Source organism: Muscardinus avellanarius, assembly GCF_963383645.1.
Source record: "Muscardinus avellanarius genome assembly, chromosome: 13".
NCBI classification, from domain to species: Eukaryota; Metazoa; Chordata; class Mammalia; order Rodentia; family Gliridae; genus Muscardinus; species Muscardinus avellanarius.
This window is the reverse complement of record NC_137799.1, coordinates 6211004-6236241: the sequence shown is the minus strand read 5'-3', so window position 1 is coordinate 6236241 and position 25238 is coordinate 6211004. Positions and strand designations below refer to the sequence as shown.

The 25238-nt window shown below is 56.4% G+C and overlaps 1 protein-coding gene across 1 annotated transcript in view; it reads left to right on the top strand.

The window, feature by feature from the left end:
* FUBP3 (far upstream element binding protein 3) overlaps positions 1-24930 on the top strand; it is a gene marked incomplete at its 5' end in the record, with an annotated part of 53395 nt that extends 28465 nt beyond the window's left edge. Inside the window, 17 exons of the mRNA XM_080709047.1 lie at positions 1267-1300; positions 3101-3150; positions 3704-3775; positions 4899-4956; positions 6941-7103; positions 8956-9054; positions 12119-12223; positions 14176-14278; positions 14914-15014; positions 16648-16789; positions 20247-20407; positions 20969-21042; positions 21243-21323; positions 21432-21508; positions 23115-23186; positions 23859-23986; positions 24550-24930. Of these exons, the coding sequence (XP_080565173.1) occupies positions 1267-1300; positions 3101-3150; positions 3704-3775; positions 4899-4956; positions 6941-7103; positions 8956-9054; positions 12119-12223; positions 14176-14278; positions 14914-15014; positions 16648-16789; positions 20247-20407; positions 20969-21042; positions 21243-21323; positions 21432-21508; positions 23115-23186; positions 23859-23986; positions 24550-24558 (1529 nt within the window). The 3' untranslated portion in view covers positions 24559-24930. The remainder of the gene's footprint in view (positions 1-1266; positions 1301-3100; positions 3151-3703; positions 3776-4898; positions 4957-6940; positions 7104-8955; positions 9055-12118; positions 12224-14175; positions 14279-14913; positions 15015-16647; positions 16790-20246; positions 20408-20968; positions 21043-21242; positions 21324-21431; positions 21509-23114; positions 23187-23858; positions 23987-24549) is intronic.
* Between the last annotated feature and the right edge of the window lie 308 nt (positions 24931-25238).

The window sequence follows — 25238 nt, the reverse complement described above, 5'->3', positions numbered from 1 at the left end:
GGGAGTGTAGCCTGGAAGTAAAATTCACTGTCCCTGAGATAAGCAGAGTAACAGTAGAGAGTGTCAATATTTTGGCTGCAGGCCATTATCTCGCTATTGATCCAGAAGAAATACAATGTGTGGATCAATAGTTTGACGAGCTCCGTGGTTTTGTTTACTTCTGGGTAGCACTGCCTCCCTGTGCTTTTCTCCTTTCCAAGTGTCCTGATCCAGGCTCTTGCCGTGTCTTTGTGCCCAGCTGTTGTTGAGGCCGAGCGGGAGCGGCAGGGTCAGGCGTGGACAGGAAGAGAGCGGTGGCGTCTGTACGTAGACACGAGCCTTCCGCTTTGTCCTGAAGTCGGTGCAGTTGACCCTTTCCCACTTACCTCATCCATGTCCGCAGTAACTTTCCCCAGAGACAGGCGTTCGAATGCTCTTTTGAGCATCTTGGAAGGTACGGTCAGTTCTTTGTAGTATATTTGGGGTTTACACTTTTTCACTGTCTGCTAGCTGTATTTCCTGAGCTGCGTTTTCCAAAAGAGACACACCACAGATCGTTTGTGCTGATGGTTGGTGAAGGAGGCACTCGTCAGTAGCTGAAAGATTAGAAACTGGAACAAAAAGCTAAAGTGGTTTAGTGGGGCTGTGATCACAGCATCGGCTTTAATAATGACGGCTGCTTGGCGCTGTCGACTCTGACATGGCTTGAGCGGCGGCGAGCCTTCCTGGCCCTGCAGCACCGTTCCTTCGTTAGTTGTTTGGGTGGCAGTGCTGGGCCGGGGAAGAGGCTGATCCTCTCCCGGAACTGCTGCCCTCTTGGGACGCGGGGAGCCACGGGGACATATGCGCGTGTTCTTCGTGACTGCAGCTGCCCGGGAGCAGTCCTTAACAATGCTTCCGGGGAGGCTAAATCTTCTCATTTGTTTTTAAAAGAGAGAGAAGGAACCCTTTCTGTCTTGACATTGAGTTTAGCTGCAGAGCAGGAGGGAGGTGGGAAGTTGGAGGGATTTAGGCAGGCAGGATTTCTCCCAGGCCTCTCAGCATGGGGACACAGATCAATCTCTTATCCTGCGTTCAGCTGGGCACGGGCTGGAGACTGTTGATCGAGACGTCCCCTCCTGTTTCATATCATGTAACGCATTCATTTCAGCCACTGAGCCTAAATTACTGTTTGCTTTCTTTCTGCCTTCTTTTCTCCCCCTGAAATGGTAAGAACTCGTGTGAGGGTGAAGTTAGTTTATCCGTGCTAATGCTTTGATTTTTCTTTTCTCTTTCTCTTTGCCACAGTAGGTAACCAGTTAGGGGCCTTGGTACATCAAAGGTAAGCAGTGGGTTATGTTTTATTATTTATTGATCATTTCTAATTGTTTATTGATCCACCATCTGTACTGGAGTGTTAGAAAGTCAGAGGTTGGGAGTGAGGAACCACGGGCAAGCTCTCCTTAAGATGCAGGGTTTTTGCCAGTCCTTCCAAGATAGTGTCAGCCCAAGGGATGAACTGATGGAGGATGCTAGGAACCCGCCCCTGCTGTATGTAAACTTAGAGCATGTTGGGGTGGCCCTTTCTTCCAACATGTTTAATTTAAAAAGAAAGAAAGTGAAGTTGTCCTGCCTTGTTTCGTGGTTTCCCGGTATGTACGAGCCTCTAGCCTCTTTACTCGGGAAGACGGCGAGGTGTTGGGCTCACGGAGAATGTTGCTGGTGCGCAGGCGGGGGAGGCCAGAAGCCCGGCTTCCACCAGCACCAGGCCTGGCGAGAGGCCCCTGCTCCGCGCCCACTCTGTTCTCTGCCCGTTTCCCCTCAGAGCCTTCTGTGAAGGGTTGAGTGTTTAGAGAGCTGGAAAGACCTCCAGACCTGCAGGATATTTGTGCTTACATGTTATCCTTAAAAAGGGGAAGTGCAGAAGAAGCTAAGTCCCAGTTTCTCTTTAGTGAGAATCTCACTGGAACACAGTATCCTTAACCTGTGCTCCTGCACACCCTCCCCTCTGTCCTGCCTGAAAGTTGGGGAGTTTCCAGAACCAAGAACATTTACCCTGAGTTTTCCTATTTATTTGCTTTCATTATTTGTTAATGAGTTAAAATAATTTAAGTGAGGTTTGTGTTAGTGTACAACGCTGCTTTCCTATGCAAGCATACTTAGGATATTTCCTTGCAGAACGTTTATCTCGATGCATTAGGCAGTTTTCAGCCTTGCATTTAGAAAAGAATCTTTATTCCCAGAAGCCTAAAGCAGCTCGGCCCGGCGCACTCCCTCCCCAGAGGGCGCAGAGGCCTGACGCCGGCCCTCTAGGCAGCCCTCGCCTCGGCTTTTGGAGGAGACGGCGTGTGCATCCTTACTGGCAGCTGTGGACAGCCTGGCGGCTGGCAGCCGCAGGGTGTCAGGCCAGTGAGAGGCCGACTTCCCATCCAGGGCTGCTGATCAGGAGACCGCGGCCCCAGCGCCGCCAGTGGTCGGTGGCAAGTGCTGTCCACGCCGCTGCGCTCCCGCTAAGTGCCGCGCTCTGTCGCTCCTTTGCGAGATAAAACCCAGCTGTGTGAGAGGGCTAAAAATGCTTCCCTTTTTTTTAAACTACTTGCATTTAGCTTCTTCCCAAAGTGAATGTTTAGATTTAATTGCTTTCTGGGGTGTCAGGCAAATTGGATATTGTCCAAAATAAACTGTGGCAGATGCACAGTCTTGTTGAAGGAGTGGGGACAGCCGTTTAACAGCGAGAGCACGGTAATGGACGGAGCCGCGCTGGCGAGTGAGGTGCTGTCCTCGTCAGCACGGATTGGGCCTCTGCTGGGTCCTGCTCCTCCTGGGCTCCCACCTGAAGAGACAGGCGAGTTGGAGGGAAGCCAGAAAGCGTAGAGAGGCGGGGAACCACGGTATCGGATAGCAGCCGAATGCCTTCTCGCCTAGCGGACGCAGCAATGGGGCCAGCCCTCTCCACACCCAGAGCCGCCTCGGGTCCTGGGAGTGGGCCTCTGGCCGCTGCTCTGTGGACGATTAGGGTTTCTCGGCCTGACGGGCACTATTTATTTTAAGCCTTGCAACATTGCTAACATGGGGACTTGGAGAGTCTAAAATGGCTGGGAAGTCCTGTTTTGTATTTTTCTAAAACATTCTTTGTTTTTAGGACAGTAATAACAGAAGAATTCAAAGTGCCTGATAAAATGGTTGGATTTAGTAAGTGCGCACATTATCTACTTTTTTCTTAATTCCTGTCTGTTTTCTGTTTTCTTTTCTCATTTTAATGTCTCATGTGTCACCGGTAGTAGAATATTTCTCGTGCATGTTCTCCACACACACACACCACACCACACCGTTCTCCTAGATACTACCCTGTATCTGTCTGCTGTGTGGCCCTGTGGATTTGGGGGTGGTTACTGGGGATTAAGCCCAGGGTCACTCTTTCTGAGCTATCTCCCAGCCCTGTTTTAGTTTTATTTGGAAACAGGATCTCACTAAGCTGTGGAAGGCCTTCCTAAGTTGCTGAGGCTGGCCACAAGCCTGTGATTCTGCTCTTAGCCTCCCAGATCCGGGGTTCCAGTGAGCCCACCACCACTCCTGGCTCACGTGTGGTTTCTGCTGTGGCGTCCAGAGATGAGATGGCTCACAGAGGCAACTTGGGCTCTAGTGCGCTGTGAGCGAGTGTAAATGTCTATTGAGTTCATCAGGTTGTTCGCGCATGGTTAAACATGGGATGGAGGCACATTCTGACCCTGTCCGTTTGTTTCAGTTATCGGCAGGGGAGGTGAGCAGATTTCACGGATTCAAGCAGAATCTGGTTGCAAAATTCAGATTGCCTCAGGTAAGGGCTTCTCTCTAACAGAAATCAGTTTGATAGAAATAAGTATTGTGCAAAGTTTTCCAGAGTCTGTAGCTTTGCTTGTTGCTTAGGTTTGGGGCTTGGGTAAGTATACGTGACTGCTGTCTCCCTTGCATTGCTGGAATGGGACTCGCATCGGCACCGGAGCGGAGGCCAGGCCAGAGACGGAGCCCGCATCTGGCTTCCCGGGCGGCTCCTCCGCCAGCTGTGGCTCCCTCCTAACACCTGCTGTTCAAGACCTGCGTTTTCTGCACCAGAATGTTTCTAGAGGGGCTGCTCACGGGCACCCCGGGATGAGACCGTCCCTTTTCTTGGTAGAAAGAGGACAGCTGGGTGTTCTGGCTGAACCGGCATCCGTCAGACATGTTCCAAGACCTATCCCAGCAGGGTCAGTGTTGACCATGGAGTGTGGAGAGAGACCACTGAGGAACGGTCGTTATCTTAACGCACCTCTTTCCGTGGGGGAGGGGCATCTAGAGGACGGTCAACTGAAGAAATGCTTGTCGCTTAAGAAGAGGCCATTACAGTGTCTCGAAGGCAGTAGCTGCTGTTGGCTGTTTCTTTTTCAAGTTCTCGAGGGATTTTAAGAAGCAGTCTTAGGGCTGAACTGAAGCGTTACATGTGTTGGAGAGGGCCACGGCCCTGCTGTCGGGTGGCCAGGACCAGTCCACACGACTGACACTGGCCTCTGGAGATACTTACGCCACGCCAGTGACGCTCCTGACGCTCGTCATGCGGTTTCAGAGCCATTCACAAACATGGCATTGAAGTGCTCTGCGAGTAGAGAGACCGAGACCGCGGGGTAGGGATTCGCGTGGTCAGCAGCTGGCAGGTGGCTCGGAAGTGAGGCTGAGGCGAGGGGCTGGCCCGAGTCGTGACCTCTGCTGTGTCCGCCCAGCTACCCGGGGACCTGCTGCTACTTTGAGAAATGGGGGTGGGCAACCAGCTTGAAGTCCTGTCCCCGAGCAAAGCAGGCTGTCTTTGGGGAGCCGGGGCCTCTGTGGGGCTGGCATAGGCACCAGCTGCGCAGAGACAGTGCACACAGAGGCAAAGGCTCGGTGGCCTGAGCCACCAACACACCTCATCTTCTTGGTTCTTCTTGTAGAGAGTTCTGGGATTCCAGAGAGGCCCTGTGTACTTACCGGAACCCCAGAAAGTATTGAGTAAGTTTATTTTATTTACTTTTTCCTTTCATTCTTCTTCCTTCTTCCCCAGATGGGGAGAAGTGGAAGGGCAAAGGCGTCACTGAACACTGCCGGTCTGTGCTGCGGTCCAGACCGAGCACACGCTCCTGTAGGAACTGGGCCTGGGCGGGCGCCACACCAGGGAGCGTTTTCGTTCCCGAGACACGCGGTCTCTTCCCAGATGCTGCAGAACACTGCACAGCCGTCAGCATTTTCATGAAGCAGGGCTAGGAGTGGATACTCACCCACCTGAAAGAGCCGGTCCACGGCTTCTCGTTAATACCCCTTGTACCCGGGCAGGTCCAGAGGAGAGGGCCTGTCGTGAGCCACCCAGGCCTGCACCTGGGCTCGTCCACCTTAGCCTGCTGGAATTATGAACCGAGTCAGTCCCTTTTCTGGGGCCTTTGCTCCACTCAGCAGGCTGTGTGGACCAGACGGAGGGTATCTTGACTGCGGGGCCCTGGAACAGCCCCCACACAGCGCTGCTGCTTTCCCGTCCTGGTGCACGTGTGCTCAGCCCCAGGCCAGATGTGGGCCTCGTAAGGGCAGGCGCCGTGTCGGCAGAGGAGGTGTGCGGGCTGCGGGCTTCTCTTCTCTTCTCTGAGCTACTGAGGAGCGTTGCGTATGGGGATGGGGCGCGAAGATTACTCCTGGCTCACTAGGTAGAGTTGTTTTGTTTCCATTTCTTAGGGAGTTTAGATGAGTTTCAATTCTCTTGTTCTGCCGTGACGCTGCAAGTGGTGACCAGAATAAACGTGCTGGCAGGTGTGCATACGGGCAAGCTGGGCGCTTTTGCTGGGGTCCAGGCAGTTTTCTTCCAGTACAGGTTAATCTGGTACACCAGCGAACTACTAAAAAGCTGCTGCGACCGAGAAGGCAGCGCCCTGCACACAGAGGCTGGAGCAAGGCGGCGCCGGCCCTTCCCTCCTTGCCTCGGCTCTTCTGGCCTTTCCAGCGCTCTCGGGGAGCATGCGTGGTCTCCGGTGAGCCAGACAGCCAGCCTGCTCGGCAGCTTCTCTGTCTGAGGATCCAAGACGTAGAGGCGTGTGGTGTTCAGGGGAGAGTCCTGCAGGTGCAGCTAGGGAGGATTCTGGTGCAGAAAAGGAAGACATTGGCCAACGGGGTGACACTAGTGGGCAGGGCCGTGGTCTCGCGCACCTCGGTCCCTCCCCCATGACAAGCAGCCCAGCACAAATCCCACGGCGGGGAGAGTGTGGCTCCTGCACGGCGCGGGGCCCGCGCGAGAGCAGTCTGTGGCCGAGGGGTCTGGGGGCCCAGGGGACTAACCCGCGGGGAGCGAGAGCAGTCTGTTGGCCGAGGGTCTGGGGGTCCAGGGGACCAACCCACAGGGAGTGAGAGCAGTCTGTTGGCCGAGGGTCTGGGGGTCCAGGGGACCAACCCGCGGGGAGTGAGAGCAGTCTGTTGGCCAAGGGGTCTGGGGGTCCAGGGGACCAACCCGCGGGGAGTGAGAGCAGTCTGTTGGCCGAGGGTCTGGGGGTCCCGGGGACTAACCCGCGCTTGCTTGCTTTCTGTCCTTCTTGCTGCTCGTTCTCTCTCTTTCCTGCCGTTATTTAACAAATGCGCACCGAGCATTTACCACGAGAGGGTGATGCTGATTGGGACGCCGAGGGGTGGCAGAGGGCCGAGGCGGTCCCTGCCGCCATAGTCCCCGGCATTCAGGAGGAGCAGAGCGTGTCGGAGGCACGCAGGTGCAGCGGGCGGACACAGCGCACCTGGCTGCAGCCCGCCCACCAAGGCTCGGTCGGACGGCGGTGTCGTGGTGGCCTTGCTTTGAAATTCCAGCCTGCTGGTGTGGCGGACGGCAGAGACCTCCGGGTTGTGGGACAGGAGCTGGAGCTGGAAGGCGGGCTGCCTTGACTCCTGTGCTCCCGGTGCTGTCCCCTCCTGGCCCCTAGAGCCTTCCTTTAATGCCCGTCCTATGTGGTTCTTCTCCCTCCCAAAGACAAGCCAAACGACTCCTGGGGCAGATTGTGGACCGCTGTCGCAACGGACCCGGCTTTCACACTGACACAGACAGCAGCAGCACGATCCAGGAGATTCTCATCCCTGCGTCCAAAGTGGGCCTGGTCATCGGCAGAGGAGGGGACACGATCAGGCAGCTGCAGGTACGCGGGCCGCAGTGGCAGTAGGCGGGCGGGCTGCAGCCAGGCTGGTGCAAAGCGTGCTGCCAAAGGTCAGGGCCATGCGCTCGGCAGTTAGGTTGGCTTTTGTCTCAAGGTTAAAAGGAGTGTGTAAGCCGGGCGTGGTGGCGCACACTTCCGGAGGATCGCGGTTCGAGACAGCCTCGGCTACTTAGGCCCTCCGCAACTCAGTGAGACTCTGTTTCAAAATAAAGAATAAAAAATTGGGCAGGGGTGCAGGTTCCAGACCCACCAAAAAAAAAAAAAAAGGATTGTGAGTTGGGCCCTCTTTAACACTGCCCCCGCATTCCTTCTGTGCTCTTAGGTACGGTCATTTACTTTATTTTTTATTTTTTATTTTTTTTGGCAGTACCTGGGATGGAGCCCAGGGGCTTTCTACCTCCGGGCTATACTCCAGACCTATTCTATATTTTTATTTGGAAACAGGGTCCCACTGAGTTGCTGAGAGCCTCACTCAGTAGCTGAGGCTGGCTTCAAACCTGTGTGATCCTCCTGTCTCGGCCTCCCAAGTGCTGGGGTTACAAGTATGCGCCACCACGCCTGGCCCCAGCCCTATTTTTTTATTCTTCATTTGAAACAGGGTCTCACTGTTTTTTTCACTGTGGTCTCACTTCATTTACCACCTTCATTTCCTTTTTGGAAGTTCACAGTTGGGCCTTGTCTGTGAAAGAGGAAAGTGCTGGACTTGTGCTCATGAAGCTGAAATGATGTATATTCTTCTGTTTTTATGTAAGAGTCGATTACTGAACAGGTGCTCTGAAAAATGGCTAGAGTTGGCTTCAGAGTTTCCCTTCCGAGACACCTGTGTTTTTCAGAATTTAACATTCAGCAAGTTCTGGGCAGCACCCTAATTCCATGCATGTTTTTGCATCTGAACCTCGTAAGTCACATTCGTTGAGAAAAGGGCTGGAAATAAATGAGTTGTGTGTGCGTTGCTGAGGGTTGAGCCCAGGGGCGTTTTGTTTCTCAGCTTCGTCCCCAGCCTTTTCTGTTTTCTTTTGGAACAGCGCCTGGCTGGGCTGCTGACGGTCTGGCTCCGTCGCGCAGGCTGTCCCTGAAGTAGCGATCCTCCCGTCTCAGCCTCCTGTACTGGGGTTACAGGTGTGCAGCACTCTGCCCAGCTCTGAGTTCATTTCTAACACTGCCCTGTTAGTTATAAATAAACTTTTAAACCAGGCCTGGTGGTACTAGCTTGTAGTGCCGGTACTTGGAAGGCCGAGACGGGAGAATCGCAGGTTCGTGGCCATCGTGAACTTGTGAGGCCCTCTGCAACTTAGTAAGAGACTCTATGTCAAAATAAAAATAAACACCGGGCTGGGGGTGGAGCTCAGACATAGTTGCCCTGGGTTTCATCCCCTCTGAGCTTGGACACTTGCCTTTGTGGGTAAAGAGTGTGACTTGACTTGTGTGCGCTCTCACAACCCAGGCCTTTGACTGTGGACGGTGTCCTGCAGAGTCGTGTAGAAGAGGTGCAGTGTGGGGCACAGCACCTGGCACGACCTGCTTGTTTCCCTGTCGGAGCCGCTCGGAGAGGCCTGGGTCAGAGGCCATGCCGTGGCAGGGGACACGGGCTTAGCGCATTGCCGCGGCCTGGCCCTGTCTCCTTTCTGTAGCATCCTGCATTCTTTTTATTTTTTAACTACAGTGATTGATAATTAGAGTTGATTGTTTTATTTACTTATGTTTTGGTGGTCCTGGGGGGTTGAACCTGGCACCTCACACATGCTAAGCAGTGCTCTTCCGCCGAGCTCCATCCCCAGCCCTGCGTCCTGCACTCTCAAGACAGTGATGGCTGTGCTGGTGTGTATTCCTCCAGGAGCGGACGGGTGTGAAGATGGTCATGATCCAGGACGGGCCGCTGCCCACGGGAGCCGACAAGCCTCTGCGCATCACTGGTGACCCATTTAAAGTGCAGGTGGGTCCTACCTGGGGCTGGCACCTGGGAGAGCCTGGAGCTTTTCTCTTGCTCCAGTCATTTTAAAACAACCTTGCGCTCCTTTAATTGGGGTAAGCTGAAGAGATTGGTGGTGAACCCAGGCTGGTCCTGCCCAGTGGTGAGGCCCCTGGTTTCGTGCAGCGCTGAAGTGGATTCTAGCTTCAGGAGAATTCGGTCTGCTTCCGCTGGCCATGTCAAGCGCTCGCAGCAGGGCGTCCGTGGAGACGCAGGCGCGCAGAGCGTGTTTCCTGGCAGCCGGGGTCCTGTTGGCGCCAGCTGCTCGGGTGGGGTTAGGATGCGCACCTGGGTCGCTAGGATGCGGCGCTCAGCTTTCTCTGCTGTCCCTCGCACTCTGGCCCTTTGCTGGCTCTGGCGGTGAGCACAGGTACCGGAGTCATGGGCACCTATGTCCCTGAGACGGGCGGGCAAGGCGCAGGCTTCACTGCCTGGGGGCCTCCACTCTTTGCTCCTCCACGAATGAGAGGGACTGCGGGCCACTCCTGGTGACAGGAATGTTCTCCCTGGCCCCCGGGGCCTGTCTTGCTGTCGCTTCTAGAGTGGCTCCAGGGCGAGGGCTCAGGTCCAGGCCACCAAGAACCATCACCCCTCTTGAGGGCTCTGGTTTTTTGGGGTTTTTTTTGTTTGTTTGTTTTTGGTGGTACTGGGGGTGGAACCCAGGGTCTTTCTACCTCCGGGCTATACTTCCAGACCTATTTTATACTTTATATTTTTATTTGGAAACAGGGTCTCACTAAGTTGCTGAGAGCCTCACTAAGTAGCTAACGCTGGCTTCAAACCTGTGTGATCCTCCTGTCTCAGCCTCCCAAGCGTGCGCCTGGCGAGGGCTCTGGGTTTTTGACCCAGTGAGGGCACCGGTCCTTCCCTTCTCGGCCAGCCTGCTCAGTGCACTTGTAAAGTACTAGTTGGGCTGGAATGCAGGCCAGGGATGAGCATGATCTGTCCTCGGGCTCTAGGCTCTAGGCCCCTCGCTCTTCGTCCTCCCCAGAGCATCCAGGCATCATTAAGTAAGGGGAGCTTTATAAAGAGTCGGGATGCACCTAGCCCTCATGCGCCCAGTGACTGAGCACTGAGCTGAACACAGCACGCCGGCTTTGCAGCCGCCCTCCGCACCTTCCCTGGCAGCCGGCATGGAGCCGCTGGCTGGAGAGGGGCGCTCTTAAACAGCGTGCCTTGATGCTCCGTAAACTTGCAGAAACCATTATAACTTGAGGTTTTTAGCATTTTTAAATTGTAAAACTATTCCACAATCTTTTATTTGCAAGACGCAGTTGGCTGTATTTAGGGTAAATTGTTGCTTTTCTCTCTACACCTTTTCTTTTCTTTTTTTTCTTTTCTGTGTTAGGGATTGAACCCAGGGGCATTCTACCTCCAAAGTACACCCCCAGCCCTAGTTTAGTCTTTATTTTGAAGCAGGATCTCACTAAGTTGCAGAGGGCCTCACTAAGAGGCTGGGGCTGGCCATGAACCTGCATCCTCCTGTCTCAGCCTCCCAAGGACTTGGATTACAAATGTACACTACCACTCCCAGCTCTTTTTTTTTCCTATGCTGGGAATTGAGCCCAACGGATATTCTGCTTCAGAACTATATCCCCTGGCCTAGTTTTTTTTTTTTTTTTTTTTTTTTTGGTGGTACTGGGGTTCCTGGAAGCCCTTCTACCTCCAGGCTACACTCCCAGACCTATTTTTACATTTTCATTTTAGAAACAGGGTCTCCTAAGCCAGCGCACGGCTGGCTTCGAACCTGCGCGATCCTCCTGTCTCTGCCTCCCAAGCGTGGGGATTACAAGCGTGCGCCACCACGCCCGGCATTAATCTGGAAACATCTCAATAAGTTTCTGGGGCTGGCTTCAAACCTGTGATCTTCCTAAGCCCCCAAGAACTGGAATTACCAGGGTGTGTGTACCACCACACCCAGCTCTCCCCACCCTTATTTTGTTTGTTTGTTTGTTTGTTTGTTTGTTTGTTTTAGTACTGGAGATGGCACCCAGGGGCATTCTATCTCAGAGCTATGCCCCCTGCCCTCTTTCTTTTTTTTTTTTTTTTTTTTTTGAAACAAGGTCTCACTAAATTGTGGAGGGCCTCACAAGTTGCTGAGGCTGGCCACAAGTATGCAATCCTTCTCTTTGGCCTCCCAAGTACTGGGATTATTGGTGTATGCCAACGTGCTCAGCTCTCCCCACCTTTTTATTGTGAAAATTTTGAAATATCCAAGAAAATAGCAAAGGTATTACAGTGCGCAGCTCTCTGCCCAGCCTTTTGCAGCACGTGTGTAGAGTTCTTTCTTTACATCCATTCGTAAGAGGCATATTTCACGACCCTCCACGCCCACGACCTTCGGCGTGTATCCAGGAATGGCCAGGCCAGGAGACAGCAGCCGTTCCTTGGCATCGTCTGCTCTCCATCCATGTTCTGACTTCTCCAAACACCTAAGACTCTGCTTGCTCTCTGGGGCCGGCTGGTTTGGGGTTTCCCAGCACCAGGAGTCAGTCTTGGTCCCCTTATCACCTGGCATTGTTACGCATAGTAGGTCCTGAGAGCAGCTTCCTATGGACTGGCAGGCAGAAGTGGTCCTACTAAGTCTCAAGTACAGTCAGAGCCATGAGGCAGTCGTCAGAACATTTAGCCAGGAAACAAGGATTCTGAGTCCCCGAGCAGCTTGCTGGAGTGCTGTGTGGGAGCCCTGCTTGATCTCTCCTCCCCGGGGTGCCTTCAGTCGAGTGCTGCTGGGCCTGCCCTCCGCAGCGGAAGACTAGAGGCCGTAGGGATGCGTTTCGGCTGTACTCCGCGGCTGTGGCTGGCGGGCTGCTGCTTACCTGTGGGCCTTGTGCCAGAAGGGCGGTGTAATTTAAGATTGGTGTTTCCCTCACCGACAGCCCGCTTCGCCGTTAGTAGTGAGTCCTACAGCTGGGCGCCTTCTGAGTCTCGAGGCACATGTTGAGAGGGTTCGGTGGTGAAACTTCACCTGGCACAGTCTTTCTTCCAGGAATTTTTCCCATGATGCCTTTCTTTTGCATCTCTGCAGCAAGCAAGAGAAATGGTGCTAGAGATCATCCGAGAAAAGGACCAGGCCGACTTCCGAGGCGTGCGTGGAGACTTCGGCTCCCGAGCGGGAGGCGGCAGTATAGAGGTATGCCTGCCCTGCAGGTCGGCTGGCAGATGAGCCCGGGGTCCCGGTGGCTAGTCGCACTTTTCTTAACCCCTTAACCTTGCGCGGGTGACTTGACTTTTGTCTCGGAAACCTCAAGAGTGCATCCCCTGCCCAAGCATGTGAGGGCGATGGGACTGTGGGGCCCAGCCGCAGTGCAGGTTGTGGGGCTCGGGTTTTGCTTTAAAGGTCCACTTGCTGCCCGGTGAAGACCAGAGTCCAGGCTTTCTCGGTGCTCCGGGCTGTGATACCAGACCTGGAAGCCTGCTTTTGAGTGTGGTTGGGCCTCGTAGGCAGGTGCTCAGTGCAGAGAGCGTGGTGCAGAGGACAGGAAGAGGCAGGTAGTAACAGGCAGGCGCGGGGGGGAGCGAAGAGGGGCTGCAGGGCCACAGGTACAGGGCCACTTAACAAGGTGGGTGGGTCTGACGCCACGGGATTGTTCACTTACAAGTGAGCGAACGATCGTATGATGTCATGGGGATTCTACTACATTAAAGAAAAGGTGTGGGTGGGTGTGTGTGTGTGTGTGTGACTGGAGATTGAACCCAAGGACATTCTACCTCTGAGTTACACCCCCTCCCACCTACCCCCAATTGTTTTTTTTTAAACAGGTCTCTAGGTTGATGAGTCTCACTGCTTGCTGAGCCTGTCCTTGAACTTGCGGTCCTCCTGTCTCGGCTTTCCAAATACTGGCATTATAGGTGTGAACCACCACGCCTGGCTAAAAGATATATCTTATAGGACCACTGGTAGCCAGACATGACAGTGCGTGCCTGTAACCCCAGGACTTAGGAGTATGAGACAGGAGAAGCGCAGGTTTGAGGACATCCTCAGCAATGGAGCGAGACCCTTGGCAACCTACTGGCACTCTGTTTCAAAGCAAAATCTAAGTTAGGGCAGGGGGTACAGCTTGGCGTTAAAACACTCCTGGGTTCAGTCCCCAATACCGTACCAAAGCCAAAAAAGGACCACTGGTATAATCAGTGTGGGTATATAAACACATCTGTACTCACTTAATAGAATCTGAAATATAATTTGATCATTTTAATCTTTCATTTTCTGTAAGATCATCTTTGTTTTTATTGACTTTTAAAAAATCAAATCTTAGACTTATTTGATACTTTTTTTAAGAATACAGTAATTAAGTGTGTGCTTGTTGGCACACACTTGTAATCCCAGAACTTGAGAGGCTAAGACAGGAGGATCACGGTTCACAGACAGCCTGCACTCCTTAGTGAGGCCTTCCACAACTTAGTGAGACCTTGTTTCAAAATAAAGCACAAGCGTCAGGTGTGGTGGCGCACACTTGTAATCTCAGCATTCAGGAGGCAGAGACCGTGGATTGCCGTTCGCAGACAGCCTCAGCTACTTGGCGGGGCCCTCGAAACTCAGTGAGACCTTGTTTCAAAAAAGAAAAGGACTGAAAAATAGGGCTGTGGGTGTAGTCAGAGGTACAGTACCCCTGGGTTCCATCCCCAGTGCCGCAAAAAAAAAAAAAAAAAAAAAAAAAAAAAAAAACAATAAAAATAACAACAAAAAATGGGGTTGAGGGTGTAGCTCAGGATTGGGATGCCCCTAGGCTCCATTCCCAGTATTGCAAAAAAAGACCCAGCCAGGCACGGTGGTGCATGCTGTAATCCCAGTACTTCGAAGGCTGAGACAGGAGGATCACAGTGGGTAGCCAGCCTCAGCTACTTAGTGAGGCCCTGTTTTGAAATAATAAAAAATAGGGCTGGGGGTGTAGCTCGGAGATAGAATGCCCCTGGGTTTAATCCTCAGTACCACAAAAGAAACAATAGAGTAAAATGAAAAGTGCTGGGAGTTTAGCTCAGTGATAGGGCACTTGACTAGCATGTATGAGGCCGATTCCATCCGTAGTACCAAAAAACCGAACTTGCAAAGGCTCTGATGAGGTTTCCTCTCTCTGTGACTAGGTGTCTGTGCCTAGGTTTGCTGTTGGGATTGTAATAGGACGCAACGGGGAGATGATCAAAAAGATCCAGAATGATGCTGGTGTGAGGATTCAGTTCAAACCAGGTTGGTCGTCCTGATTCTCAGAGTCCTTAGTGTTACGCACCTGCGCCACGGGCTGTCAGCCGCGCACCGTGCTCCTGGAGTGCTCCTCTTGCCCGTCGTCATGGTGCTCCCTCGCTCCCTGGACGCCTGCTGGCTCCTCACACCCTGCCTTTTGTCCTCCTTTTCTTGGACTAGGACAGTGAAGTGCACAGCATCTTCAGCATGTGGCTTTGCTGAGCAAGCTTTTAAAAAGTCACCATCTGTTACTCTGATTTGTAGTGGAGATCATTTAAAACTGTAACAAATGATAAACATTTCAGAGGGTACTTCTGTAAGTTTACCTCTGTGAGCACAGCTTTCTACACCGTTCCCTGGTCTCTCCACACGCGGCTGACTTTTGGAGATTGCTGCCATAACTTCATTCTATTTTCTTGGCCTCCCTTCCCGTTTCGTTTCTCTGATGACATCTTCTCAAAATGCCTGTTCTTGTATAAGAACTGAGTCTTGACCTGAAACGTGCAGAAGGTATAGTCATGCGTCTTTCCCTGTCAACTAAACCACTCCACAAGAGCCCATGGCGAGAGTGCTGACGGGGACTTGGCTTCACCTCGGTCTCCCCTCGCCGCGGGCTCACCCGTCCTCGCCTGCTTCCACAGACGATGGCGTCAGTCCCGAAAGAGCGGCGCAGGTCATGGGCCCTCCGGATCGGTGTCAGCACGCAGCGCACGTCATCGGCGAGCTCATCCTCACGGCACAGGTGGGTCCCACTCCCTGCCGTCACGGCCAGTGCTGGGGAGGCTGAGACAGGAGGAGTGCGGGTGTGAGGCCAGCCCCAGCACTAGCGAGACCCTGTTTCAAAGTAAAATGGGGCTGAGGGCGTAGCTCGGAGGTAGAAAGAAGCAGAGGATGCCCCGCCAGCTCCTGGAGCGGCCGCCGTGTCCTCTGGTGGGAGCAGCGACTCTTCTGCGTCTGCTTCTTTATGACTGCCTTCTACTCAGAGTCTGGAGTTTCTTTACACGACAACTTCCCAACTGTTTAAACTATTTGGGGGAGTACTAAGGACATTGCCTTTTCTAGCAGCACACTGTGTGGAGCCTCCGCTCTGCTGCTCACCCGGTTCACTTGCAGTGGACAGGAGCAGGCTTTGCTAAACGTTTCTTCACCGCATCGAGTAGCTGTCGGGCCTGAGGCAGCTCGGCCAGGTTCCCCTGGGCGTTCAGGAGACGGGGTCCCGGCTCCAGAGTGCTTGGCGGCGTGGTTGGGATGTGGCCTGCCCAGGAGGGGGGCTCTGGCGGTCAGAGGCGAGTGCAGTGGGGACGGTGCACAGGCACCTGTGGCCACACCACGGCGGCCTGGCCCTGAAGGAGCCGAGTGGCCACTCGAGCAAATTGCTGCTTTTTCCTGTGGACAAGACACCCGTGTTATCTCGTCAACCCTCTTTTTTTTTTTTTTTTTTTTTTTTTTTTTTTATCTTTGTAGTACTAGGGATTTTTTTTTTTTTTCCCTCTCTTTCAGTACTTGAGATAGAACCCAGGGGCATTTTACCTCTGAGCTACACGTCCAGCCCTATTTTTTTATTCTTTATTTTGAAACAGGGTCTCACTGAGTTGCAGAGAGCCTCCTAAGTAACTGAGGCTGTCTGAACAGTGATGCTACTGTCTCAGCCTCTCAAATGCTGGGGTTGCAAGTGTGCAGCACCATGCCCAGCTCCTACTAGGGATTTACCCCCGGGGCATTCTACCTCCGAGCAACATCCCCAGTCCTGTTTTTATTTTTTATCTGCAAACAAGATCTCACTAGGTTGATGCGAGTCTCACTGCTTGCTGAGGCTGTCTTCAAACCTGTGATCAGCCTGTCTCAGCCTCCCAGGTCCTGGGATTACAGGCTTGTGCCATCAGGCCCGGCTCTCCTCCTTTCTGCTGGTTGGAGCACCAAGTGTTCGGTGATTGGCGTTTCATAGTGGCCTGGTCCCAGAAGGCTCAGGAGCCACGCGCTGCCACCCACTGTGTCACCATCAAGGACCCAGAGCTCTTGAGCACACGCGTTAGGCTCCGCCAGGCCCGGCACGTGCCGGCCGCAGGAAGGAGCAGCGGGAGCTGCGTGCTTGTGGTCAGGGCCTGCCGGGAGCCCCCGCTCCAGGGCTCCTGTCTGAGGCCAGGAGCTTCCCTCCACCTGGCCGCTCTCCCTGGCTGTGTCCGTGCTGCTTAGTGACCATGTGCGCTGACCTGCGCGTCCTGGGTGCACCTGTGGTTTGTGTCGATTCTGAACAAGCACTTCCGCAGCTGGGCAAGGAAAGGAGCTGCATTCTAGTGGACATGTCGACCTCATCCGTCACTTAACCTCCCCAGAGAAGACGAGGAAAGCATCACTAGAGCCCGTTTTCTTCCCAGGAAAGAGATGGCTTTGGAGGCCTGGCGGTGGCCAGGGGGAGGGGCCGTGGCCGAGGTGACTGGAGCGTGGGAACCCCTGGCGGTGTCCAGGAAATAACGTACACAGTGCCGGCAGATAAGTGTGGCCTCGTCATCGGCAAAGGTAAGAAGCCACTGCTGGCTCCCATCCCCGCCAGCCTTTGCCTCAGGGAAGACAGGCCCCACGGGTGCGGCCCACCAAGGTGGCCAGGGCAGTGGCAGCCCTGCCTGCGCAGGTCCCCTCGGGTCCGTGGAATGACCTTCTTGACGGGGTGAAGCAGATTGGCGAGTATGAGCAGAGAAAGTGGGTCCACTCCTGCTGGGTGGCTCAGGCTGAGGAAGGGAGGCCTGCAGGAGGCGCGGCCGAGAGTGCCTGTCCTGTGCCCGGGGTCACTCACTCTGCGCCAGGGTCGCGAGCCGCCAGGTCCTCAGCGAGGGCGCCTTCAGGCCGCTCCCCTCTGGATCGGTGTTTGGCCTTTATTATCCACACAGCAGTGAAGGCTGCTATTTCAGTGGCATGTTGACCCTGGGAGGGAGGCAGGGCTGTTCCCCGTCACATGGGGACGGCAGGTGGAGACCCCGTTCAGGCCTCAGGGATGGGAGAGGGAGCTGGCAGAGTTTGGGGCTGTCCGCTGCTCCTCTGGGCTCCCTGCTGGCTGTGGGCCTGCTGGCGGCAGCAGCAGGGTGGCCTTCCGGGGAGTGCTCAGCCACGCTTCGGCCGGCGGGGCCTTCCATTTGGCGTGGGGCTAGTGTTTGCCTTTGTCCATTTGACAGCATATGGAGGAGATAAAGACTGCCTTCTCCCCAGAGTTTCTCAGGTTTCTTCAGTCACCAAATATCTCTCGGCTGTCTGGGGGTGCTCGTGTGGTGGGAAAGAGGCTCGAGCAGCCCCAAGGTGCGCCAGCAGCGTGCCCCGGCGTGGGGAGGGCGTTTGCTCCCCGGGGCCCTGCTTCAGGACAGTTGTGCGCTCTCTCTCGGTGTGTGTCTCCTGCCGCCCCTGGTGTTTCGGATCGCTGACCACGCGCAGTTGCACCTGCTGCCAAGTGTGTCACGGCGTTGGCAGCTGCTCTGAAGGCCGTGGTGGGCACACGCCTCCCCCAGGCTGGCGCTCGTGCCTGTAGGTGGCGGGTCAGCTGGGTGTCTCGGCCTTTGGAGAACCTCTGTCAGGTTTCCCCTTGAGCGAGGACCTGCCGTGGCTGGCCGCCGCAGAAACACAGCAGACGCCTCGTTGGGCGTGGGGAGCAGCCTTCCCTCTCGCGCCGTGGCTGAGGGAGGAAGAGGAGCCGCAGGCAGCCCTGGCTCCTCTGCCCTGGGCGGACGCAGAGCCTCCCGGGGCCCCTCTGGATTTCCATGCTAAACACAGCACGCTGACAGATAGCGGGGCCAGCCCTGCTCTTGTCAAGCAGGCCTTTTAGCGGGTTTGATTAATTGCTTTACGATTTCACGTCTAGCCGGGGGCCACTGCTGGGTCGCTTCTGCCCCCCATCAGGTGGAAGAATGGAACGGGCTACTCAATGAGCCGGTAGACAGCCGCCCTGTGCCAGGCTGGTGACCTCATTCTGAAGGAAGATGAACTTAAATTAACTCCTTCCGGCCCGTGCAGCGTGGCGCCTCCGCCTCATTAGCATGCTCGGGCGGAGGCCGCGGGGAGGTCCTTGGTCTCACACTCGCCCGCCCTGCGCAGTCGCCTCCAGAGCAGGTGGCGGCTGCGTGAAGGCTGCGGGCCGGTGTGGGAGTGCTTGCGGAAATGGACCCTGGGTCTGTTTGCGCCTCGTTGCTCCCCAAAAGTTGCCTGGGAGTGAAGCTGCCTTTTCATAAAGTCCATGATCTCAGCAGAGGGCCCAGCAGGGCTGGCGCTGCCCACGGGCTCTGTGTTGCCCTGGATGTCACCAGGTCGCACGTGTCTGCTCTCAGAGTGCGTTTCTGAAATTCACATGGAACTTCAGGAGAACCATGAACATAAGATTTTGTTTTGTTGGCTCATTTTAATTTTATATTTTAAATGGCCCTAACTAGCCGGGCGTGGTAGTCCCAGCCTTCAAGAGGCTGAGACCGGAGGATTGCGGTTCAGGGACAGCCTCAGCTACTTAGGCCCTTTGCAACTCAGCAAGACCCTGTTTCAAAATAAAGAATAAAAAATAGGGCCAGGCATGATGGCACACACTTGTAATCCCTGCACTTGGGAGGCAGAGACAGGAGGACCTCACAGGTTCGAAGCCAGCAGCACTGGCTTAAGAGACCCTGTTTCCAAATAAAAAAGTATAAAAATAGGTCTGGGAGTGTAGCCCAGAGGTAGGAGGGTTTCCAGGAACCCTAGTACCCCCCAAAAAAGAACAAAAAATAGGGCTGGGGATGTAGCTCAGAGGTAGAGTGCCCCTGGGTTCCATGCCTACTACCACAAAAAAATAAAATGGCCCTAACTAGAGTGACACTGCTAGAGCCCAGGATGGTGATGAGCGCGCCCTTGGGCAGAGCCTGCCTCGGAGGCCCCAGACCCCTGAGCCCCTGCCCCTGCCTGCCTGGGCTGGGGCTGCCGCTCCAGCAGCAGGGCCTGCAGCCGGGTGCTGGGGTGCTGGGGTGGGGATGCGGCGGGATGCGGCAGCCACGTGGCGCAGGGCGGCGCTGGCGCCCTCTTCACTCTTCACACTTGGCTTTGGGCTCTCTGCTCCCAGACTGCGCTTCAGCCTGTGTCTCTCGAGTTTGTGAAGCGCAGTGCTTTAGCTCAGTGCTTTTGCTCGGTGCTGTAGCGCAGTGCTTTAGCGCGGTGCTTTTGCTCGGTGCTTTAGCGCGGTGCTTTTGCTCGGTGCTGTAGCGTGGTGCTTTTGCTCAGTGCTTTAGCGCAGTGCTTTAGCGCAGTGCTTTTGCTCGGTGCTTTAGTGCGGTGCTTTAGCTCAGTGCTGTAGCGCGGTGCTTTAGCGCGGTGCTTTAGCGCAGTGCTTTTGCTCAGTGCTTTTGCTCTTCCTTGTGTTCTGGCTCCTCCTACTGACCTCCCAGCCCGGTAGAGCAGAGCAGATCTGTAAGTTCTGTGAGATTTCAAAAGAAGAATTGGACCATTGTTACACCATGGGTCTTTTGTTACGCAAATTTCATTAAGAGACTGGGACTCTCACAGGTTTTTCAAAGACTCCAACTAAATTTTCATTAGCTGGCTCCACCCAGGCCCCGTGGCCCCCTTCCGTGGACCACCTCTGTCTAGACCATCCCCCACAGAGGCAGCAGGGAGGGAAGCCTGGCGGGCTCAGACGGCGCTGGGTCAGGTGCTCCAGTTGACCCGCGGAGGGCGATGGCGTGGCCCACGCCCAGGCTGAAGGCGCCCGCTGTACGCGGTGCGGGCCTCCGGGTGGCCCTTGGCGTCGCCTCCGGGCGAGCTCTGCCTGCGCGCCTGAGGGGAGGCCAGCCTCACTCCAGAGCTGGTTTTGCAGACAAGAGCCCCGGGCTGTGTTGGAGTCATCCTCTAGAAAGTAGAAAGCACGTGTCTCTGGGCAGGAGGCGACGGTCAGCGCTTGCCCGCATCTCCTGGCCAAAGCGCGGCAGCCATGCAGGTGGCCACGCAGCCTTCACCTCCTCCTGTCTCCTCGCAGGGGGCGAGAACATCAAGAGCATCAACCAGCAGTCGGGCGCCCACGTGGAGCTGCAGCGGAACCCGCCGCCCGGCACCGACCCCGGCCTGCGCGTCTTCACCATCAGGGGCGCCCCGCAGCAGATCGAGCTGGCCAGGCACCTCATAGACGAGAAAGTCGGTGTACGTACCAGACGCCGCCTCGGCACTGGCTGGGTTGTCCCGTGCCACCCAGCGGTCTGTGTCCCCAGAACCTTGCGCCTCCCGCGCCTTTCTGCCCTCCAGTCACGTGGGTGTACCCCTTGCTTTGCCGAGGGGAAGGCTGAGCCCCAGGGAGTGCCAGGCCAGGAGCAGTGAAGGCAGGAGCCCCGTGACGCGCGTGGCGTGCGGCCGCGGCAGCCTTCCCCGCCCGCCGCCCGCCCTGCGCGCTGCCCCGGCCCAGCCCGCAGGCAGCGTTCATTGACTCTGGCTTTAGTTTCAGGCACCTCAAAGCAGATAAAGAAAGGGAGTGTTGATGGAGGACAGAGGGGCCACTGCTCACCTCACTGGGGCCGTAGATGGCAGAGAGCCCTGGGCCAGCCTAAGTTGACGGGAGAGTCGAGCAGGTTGGTCCTCCCCAGGGCGACGCCAGGGCAGGTGTGGCGCAGGCTAGTGTGAGCGCAGACTGTCCTCGGGCGGGCTTCGCCCAGGGCGGGGCCTGCCGTCGCTGGCAGGAGTGAGAGAGAGCCCTCTGTGCCCACACAGGGTCCCAGCCTCGGCGCCCCTGCCGCCTTCGGACAGAGCCCCTTCAGCCAGCCGCCCGCCGCCCCGCACCAAAAGTGAGTCTCTGCGTGTGCCCTGCCTGGCCGGCCTCGCCCGACCTCCCGTCCGCAGCTGGGGCGCCTGAGGCCGGCAGTGGTGCCTGTTTGCCTCCTCTCCCCGTGACCCTTCCGGCCACCTGTCCTCCAGGACGGGCTCCCGCAGGGCCGCGGCCCCGCCCTCGCGCTCAGCCGAGCCCTGCTTGCTCTCCTTCCTGCAGCACTTTCCCCCCCAGGAGCTCGGGGTGCTTCCCCAACATGGCTGCTAAAGTGAACGGAAACCCCCACAGCACCCCTGTGAGGTAGGCGAGCCCCTGCCAATGGGCACTGGGTGCTCTGCTGGGGGTGGGTGGGAGGGAGGACGACGGGCGTGACCCACGGCGGCACAAGTGACCCTCTGTCCTCCACAGCGGTCCTCCGGCCTTCCTGACCCAGGGCTGGGGCAGCACCTACCAGGCCTGGCAGCAGCCCGCCCAGCAGGTCCCAAGTAAGTGAGCGGAGGGGCGGCGGGGCAGCCACGCCGGGGCAGAGACCTGGGGAAACTGCGGCCCTGGGGGCAGCGCTGGGGCTGGCCTCCCGCACAGGAGGCGGCAGTGTGGCTCTGCCCCGCCACACCCATCGTCCAGGCCGCCCCTGCTTCCTGGGCCCTTCCCAGCCTCTCCATAGAACTACCTTTTCCTCTCCTCGCCATCTTCTAAGGAAGGAGCTGTTTCTGTTTCCCGAGCTTTTCAGAAAGTAAACAAATAGAGAAATATCTTTGCTGAGTGACACCTCCCCAGGAATACTGGTTGTGAAGAGAAAGTACTTGCTTGGGAGGGTCACAGGTTCCAGGCCAGCCTGGGCAACTTAATACTGTGTTGCAAAATCAAAATAGAGCTGGGGTCATCGCTCAGTGGTCCTATGGTAATATGCCTCTTGATTCAGTCCCCAGTACCGAAAAGAAAAAAGCACTTGGGTGGGGTCGGGCCCGCCCACCCCAGGCTGGGCGTGCGGGTTCTGCTGCGCGCTGGCCCGCCTTGCTCAGAGCCTCAGCAGACAGAATCCTCGCCTTAGCAGGCTCCAGGCCCTTTGCGCTGAGGTTCTCGTGTCTGTCTGGAACGTTTGGGGCAGCTGCAGGTCCCCGCAGCACCCAGGCTGCTGGAAGGTATCCCGCCCTTTCCTCTGGAGCAGAACGTGGAGGCCGCGCCGAGGGGCCTTCCTGGGCTCCCCTTCTGTCGACTGTGAAATGCCTGCTCCCCCCTTCCCCTATGCTATCACACAGCGCTGCAGTCCAGGGGGCTCCTGGCACCGCTGCACCCCGCCCTCCACTCCCCAGACCGCAGGGCGAGGGTCGTGCCCTCCTGTGTCCGGGGGTGCCCAGAGGCCCTGGGACAGGCCCTAGATGTGGGGATCCCGAGGCCTGAGAGGCCCGGCACTGGCTGAGGCGGTGGGTCGCGGGCACCAGATGAGGCCGCCTCTGCCTCGCCTCCTGCGCACGGCTTCCCGCCTTGTGTGTTCCTGGAGTTTGCAAGCAGAGGGTTTTAGTCCCGCTCCCGCCCCGCGGCTTGTGCCCACGCTCCTTGCCCTTTGTGGCTTTCTCAGGCCCCTTCTCCCGCCCACAGCCTGCACGCTCAGGGCCACCTCTTCCTCAGCCCTGGGCTGAGGCGCGCTTAGTGGCCTGCTGCTGCTGCACACTGGAGTGCTCATAGAAGGGAAGGTTTGGAGGGGCCTCTGTGGGCAGGCGGACGCTGAGCCAGCTCTGATCCTGCTAAAAGGAAGGACCCTCGTGCAGCCAGTGCTGGGTACGCTGCTCCGTCCCCGCGCAGAGCGTCCTTCACCCCTCCTGGGGGGCAGAGGCCAGCTGGTGGCCAGGTGCCTGTGGCTGCCCCGGCTGCCTGGCTTCGGGGTCTGCAGGGCCCCCAGGCTGCCCATGTGGTGCCAGCCTGCCCAGAGGTGCACTGCCGGTCGTTGGACAGTGAGCTGGGCAGAGAGGCAGCGGGTAGCACGTGTCCTGGCCCAAGGCCTCCTCCTAGGCTGGGGCCGAGGGAGCAGAGGGATTGCAGACGGCGCCGGCAGGGAGGCGCAGCGCTGACGGCTTCTTGTTGCTCGCACAGGCCAGCAGAGCCAGCCGCAGAGCAGCCAGCCTGACTACAGCAAGGCCTGGGAAGACTACTACAAGAAGCAGAGTGAGTGGCGCCTCGCTCGGTGCCGCTGGGTCACCAGTGAGCACTGGCTGCGCCCCAGGCGGCGGTCCAGTCCTGCTCGTCCCCTGCTGGGCGCTGAGGGTGTGGAGCCGGTGCTGCCGGCTGGCACAGCCCAGTGGTGTCTCGCCTGGCAGCCATTTGGGGCAGTTAAAGGAGAAGGCGGCGCCGGGGGAGGAGCCTGAAGAGCACCGGGTGCTCGGCGCTCACTCCTCACCAGGGACTGGAGCGGGCTCTCTGCGCGTGAGCAACCCTCTGCTGAATGAGGCCGCCAGCCTGAGCCCGCGTGCCCGGGTGCCCTGGCTGAGGGCCGGGCGTGTCTGGGGAGCTCTCGCCCTGAGTGATTGCTCACTGGGGCACTCGGGCAGCGGCTGGCAGAGCCCGGTGCGCCCTGCCCTTGGTTTTCCCCAGGCTGACGCCTCCCGGGGCTGGGGTGGGGTGTCGGGATCCTCGTTGCCGGAGACCTGGGGCCGGTTCCGATGCCCTTCTTCCCCAAGGGCCTGTGCGCGGCCCTCCAGGCTCTCCCAGAGCTCCCAGGGTGTGGCGCTGAGGCCCGCCCTACCACAGCACTGAATGCGGTGTCCATCCCGGGCCTAGGAACGGGGAGCCGCCTCCAGTGTGTCCAGTTCAAGTGACCCCGGCTGCCTTTGTCCACAGGTCACGCCGCCAGCGCTGCTCCCCAGGCCAGCTCCCCACCGGACTACACCATGGCCTGGGCCGAGTATTACAGACAGCAGGTGGCTTTCTACGGGCAGACGTTAGGACAAGCACAAGCCCACAGCCAGGTGTGTGGACGCTTCTACACCAGCCCTGCCTCCTGACCCTCTGCTTGTCGGAAGCCAGGGTGCGGCACTGGGCCTCAGTTTCCCTAACTGAAAGCACACGCCTGGCTTAGGCCTGGTGCTGTGTGGCAGGACTTAGAGCACGCTCCTGCTGCTGGCCCTGAGGAGGGTGTGATCGGCTGCGGCCTCCCTGGGCAGGCGCCGTGCCAGCTGGTCTCCGGGCACGAGGGCCAAAAACGGATGGCTCGTTAAAGTAGGAAAGAAGGCAAGTGCCCCCCCGGGGCAGATTTCAGGTGACCTGCTGCCAGTCAGGTGTCCACGGACAGCGCCGCTCGCCCCAGCCCGCATCTCACTGCCTGCTGGCCATCTGGGCTGGGGAGCGGGTGCGAGGGCCACCGGCGGCCAGGGAGGAACGGCGCCCACCCTGCCCTCGCCCCGCAGAGTCCTCAGCAGAGAGGCCCCAGATCTCGCCTCACGGGGGCGCTTCCTTGGGGCCCGAGGCCTGCCGGCCTTGCGCCTGTCACCTCCTGGGGGCTGCGTCCACTAACCCTCTCCTTCCTCCCCAGGAGCAGTAGAGCGCATCCCTGCGGCCGGCAGTTCCCCTCGAAGTCAGCGTGGAAGGCAACCTGTGTGTGACAGAGGTTTTGATCTGCGGACCTTTTGATGAAGAGCCTTGGTTTTGCTCTGTGAAACACTATATTTAGATTAACAGAATTTTTCTAAGAATCGGGGAAATTAGTTACTAAAAATTGCTGATAATTTTGTTTCATTATTTTGTTGTTTTTTTTTTTTCAAATGTGTAAGCTCTGGGATTCTTTTTGGAACAATCCTGCAAATTCAGGTGCCAGAATGTGCCTCAGAGCAGTGACATTTCAACATGGTGTTTTTGTTTCGTTTTGTTTTCGTGTCTTTTTATTTACAGTTTTTTCTGTTGGGACAGAAAATGGCTTGGAAGTCTTAGGTGGTATGTAACAAATTCTTTAAAAAAATTTTTAAACAGTATTTAAATATTCTTAAATGTGTAAATTCATTAAGTGTTTTAATTTCTTGTACCTTGGCTGTCTGGTTTTATTGCATTTTTTAAAAAACTGAACTATTATGTATTGTAATTAATTATGTGAATTCTGAAATAAGACAGATAATTGTATTGCTGTCCGGCAGGGTTGGGAGGGGCATTTTGTAGGGCTTGTGTGATTTCCGGAGTTCTCAAGGGTAATATAAAGCGTGTGTGTGTTTAGAATACTTTCTTATTCAT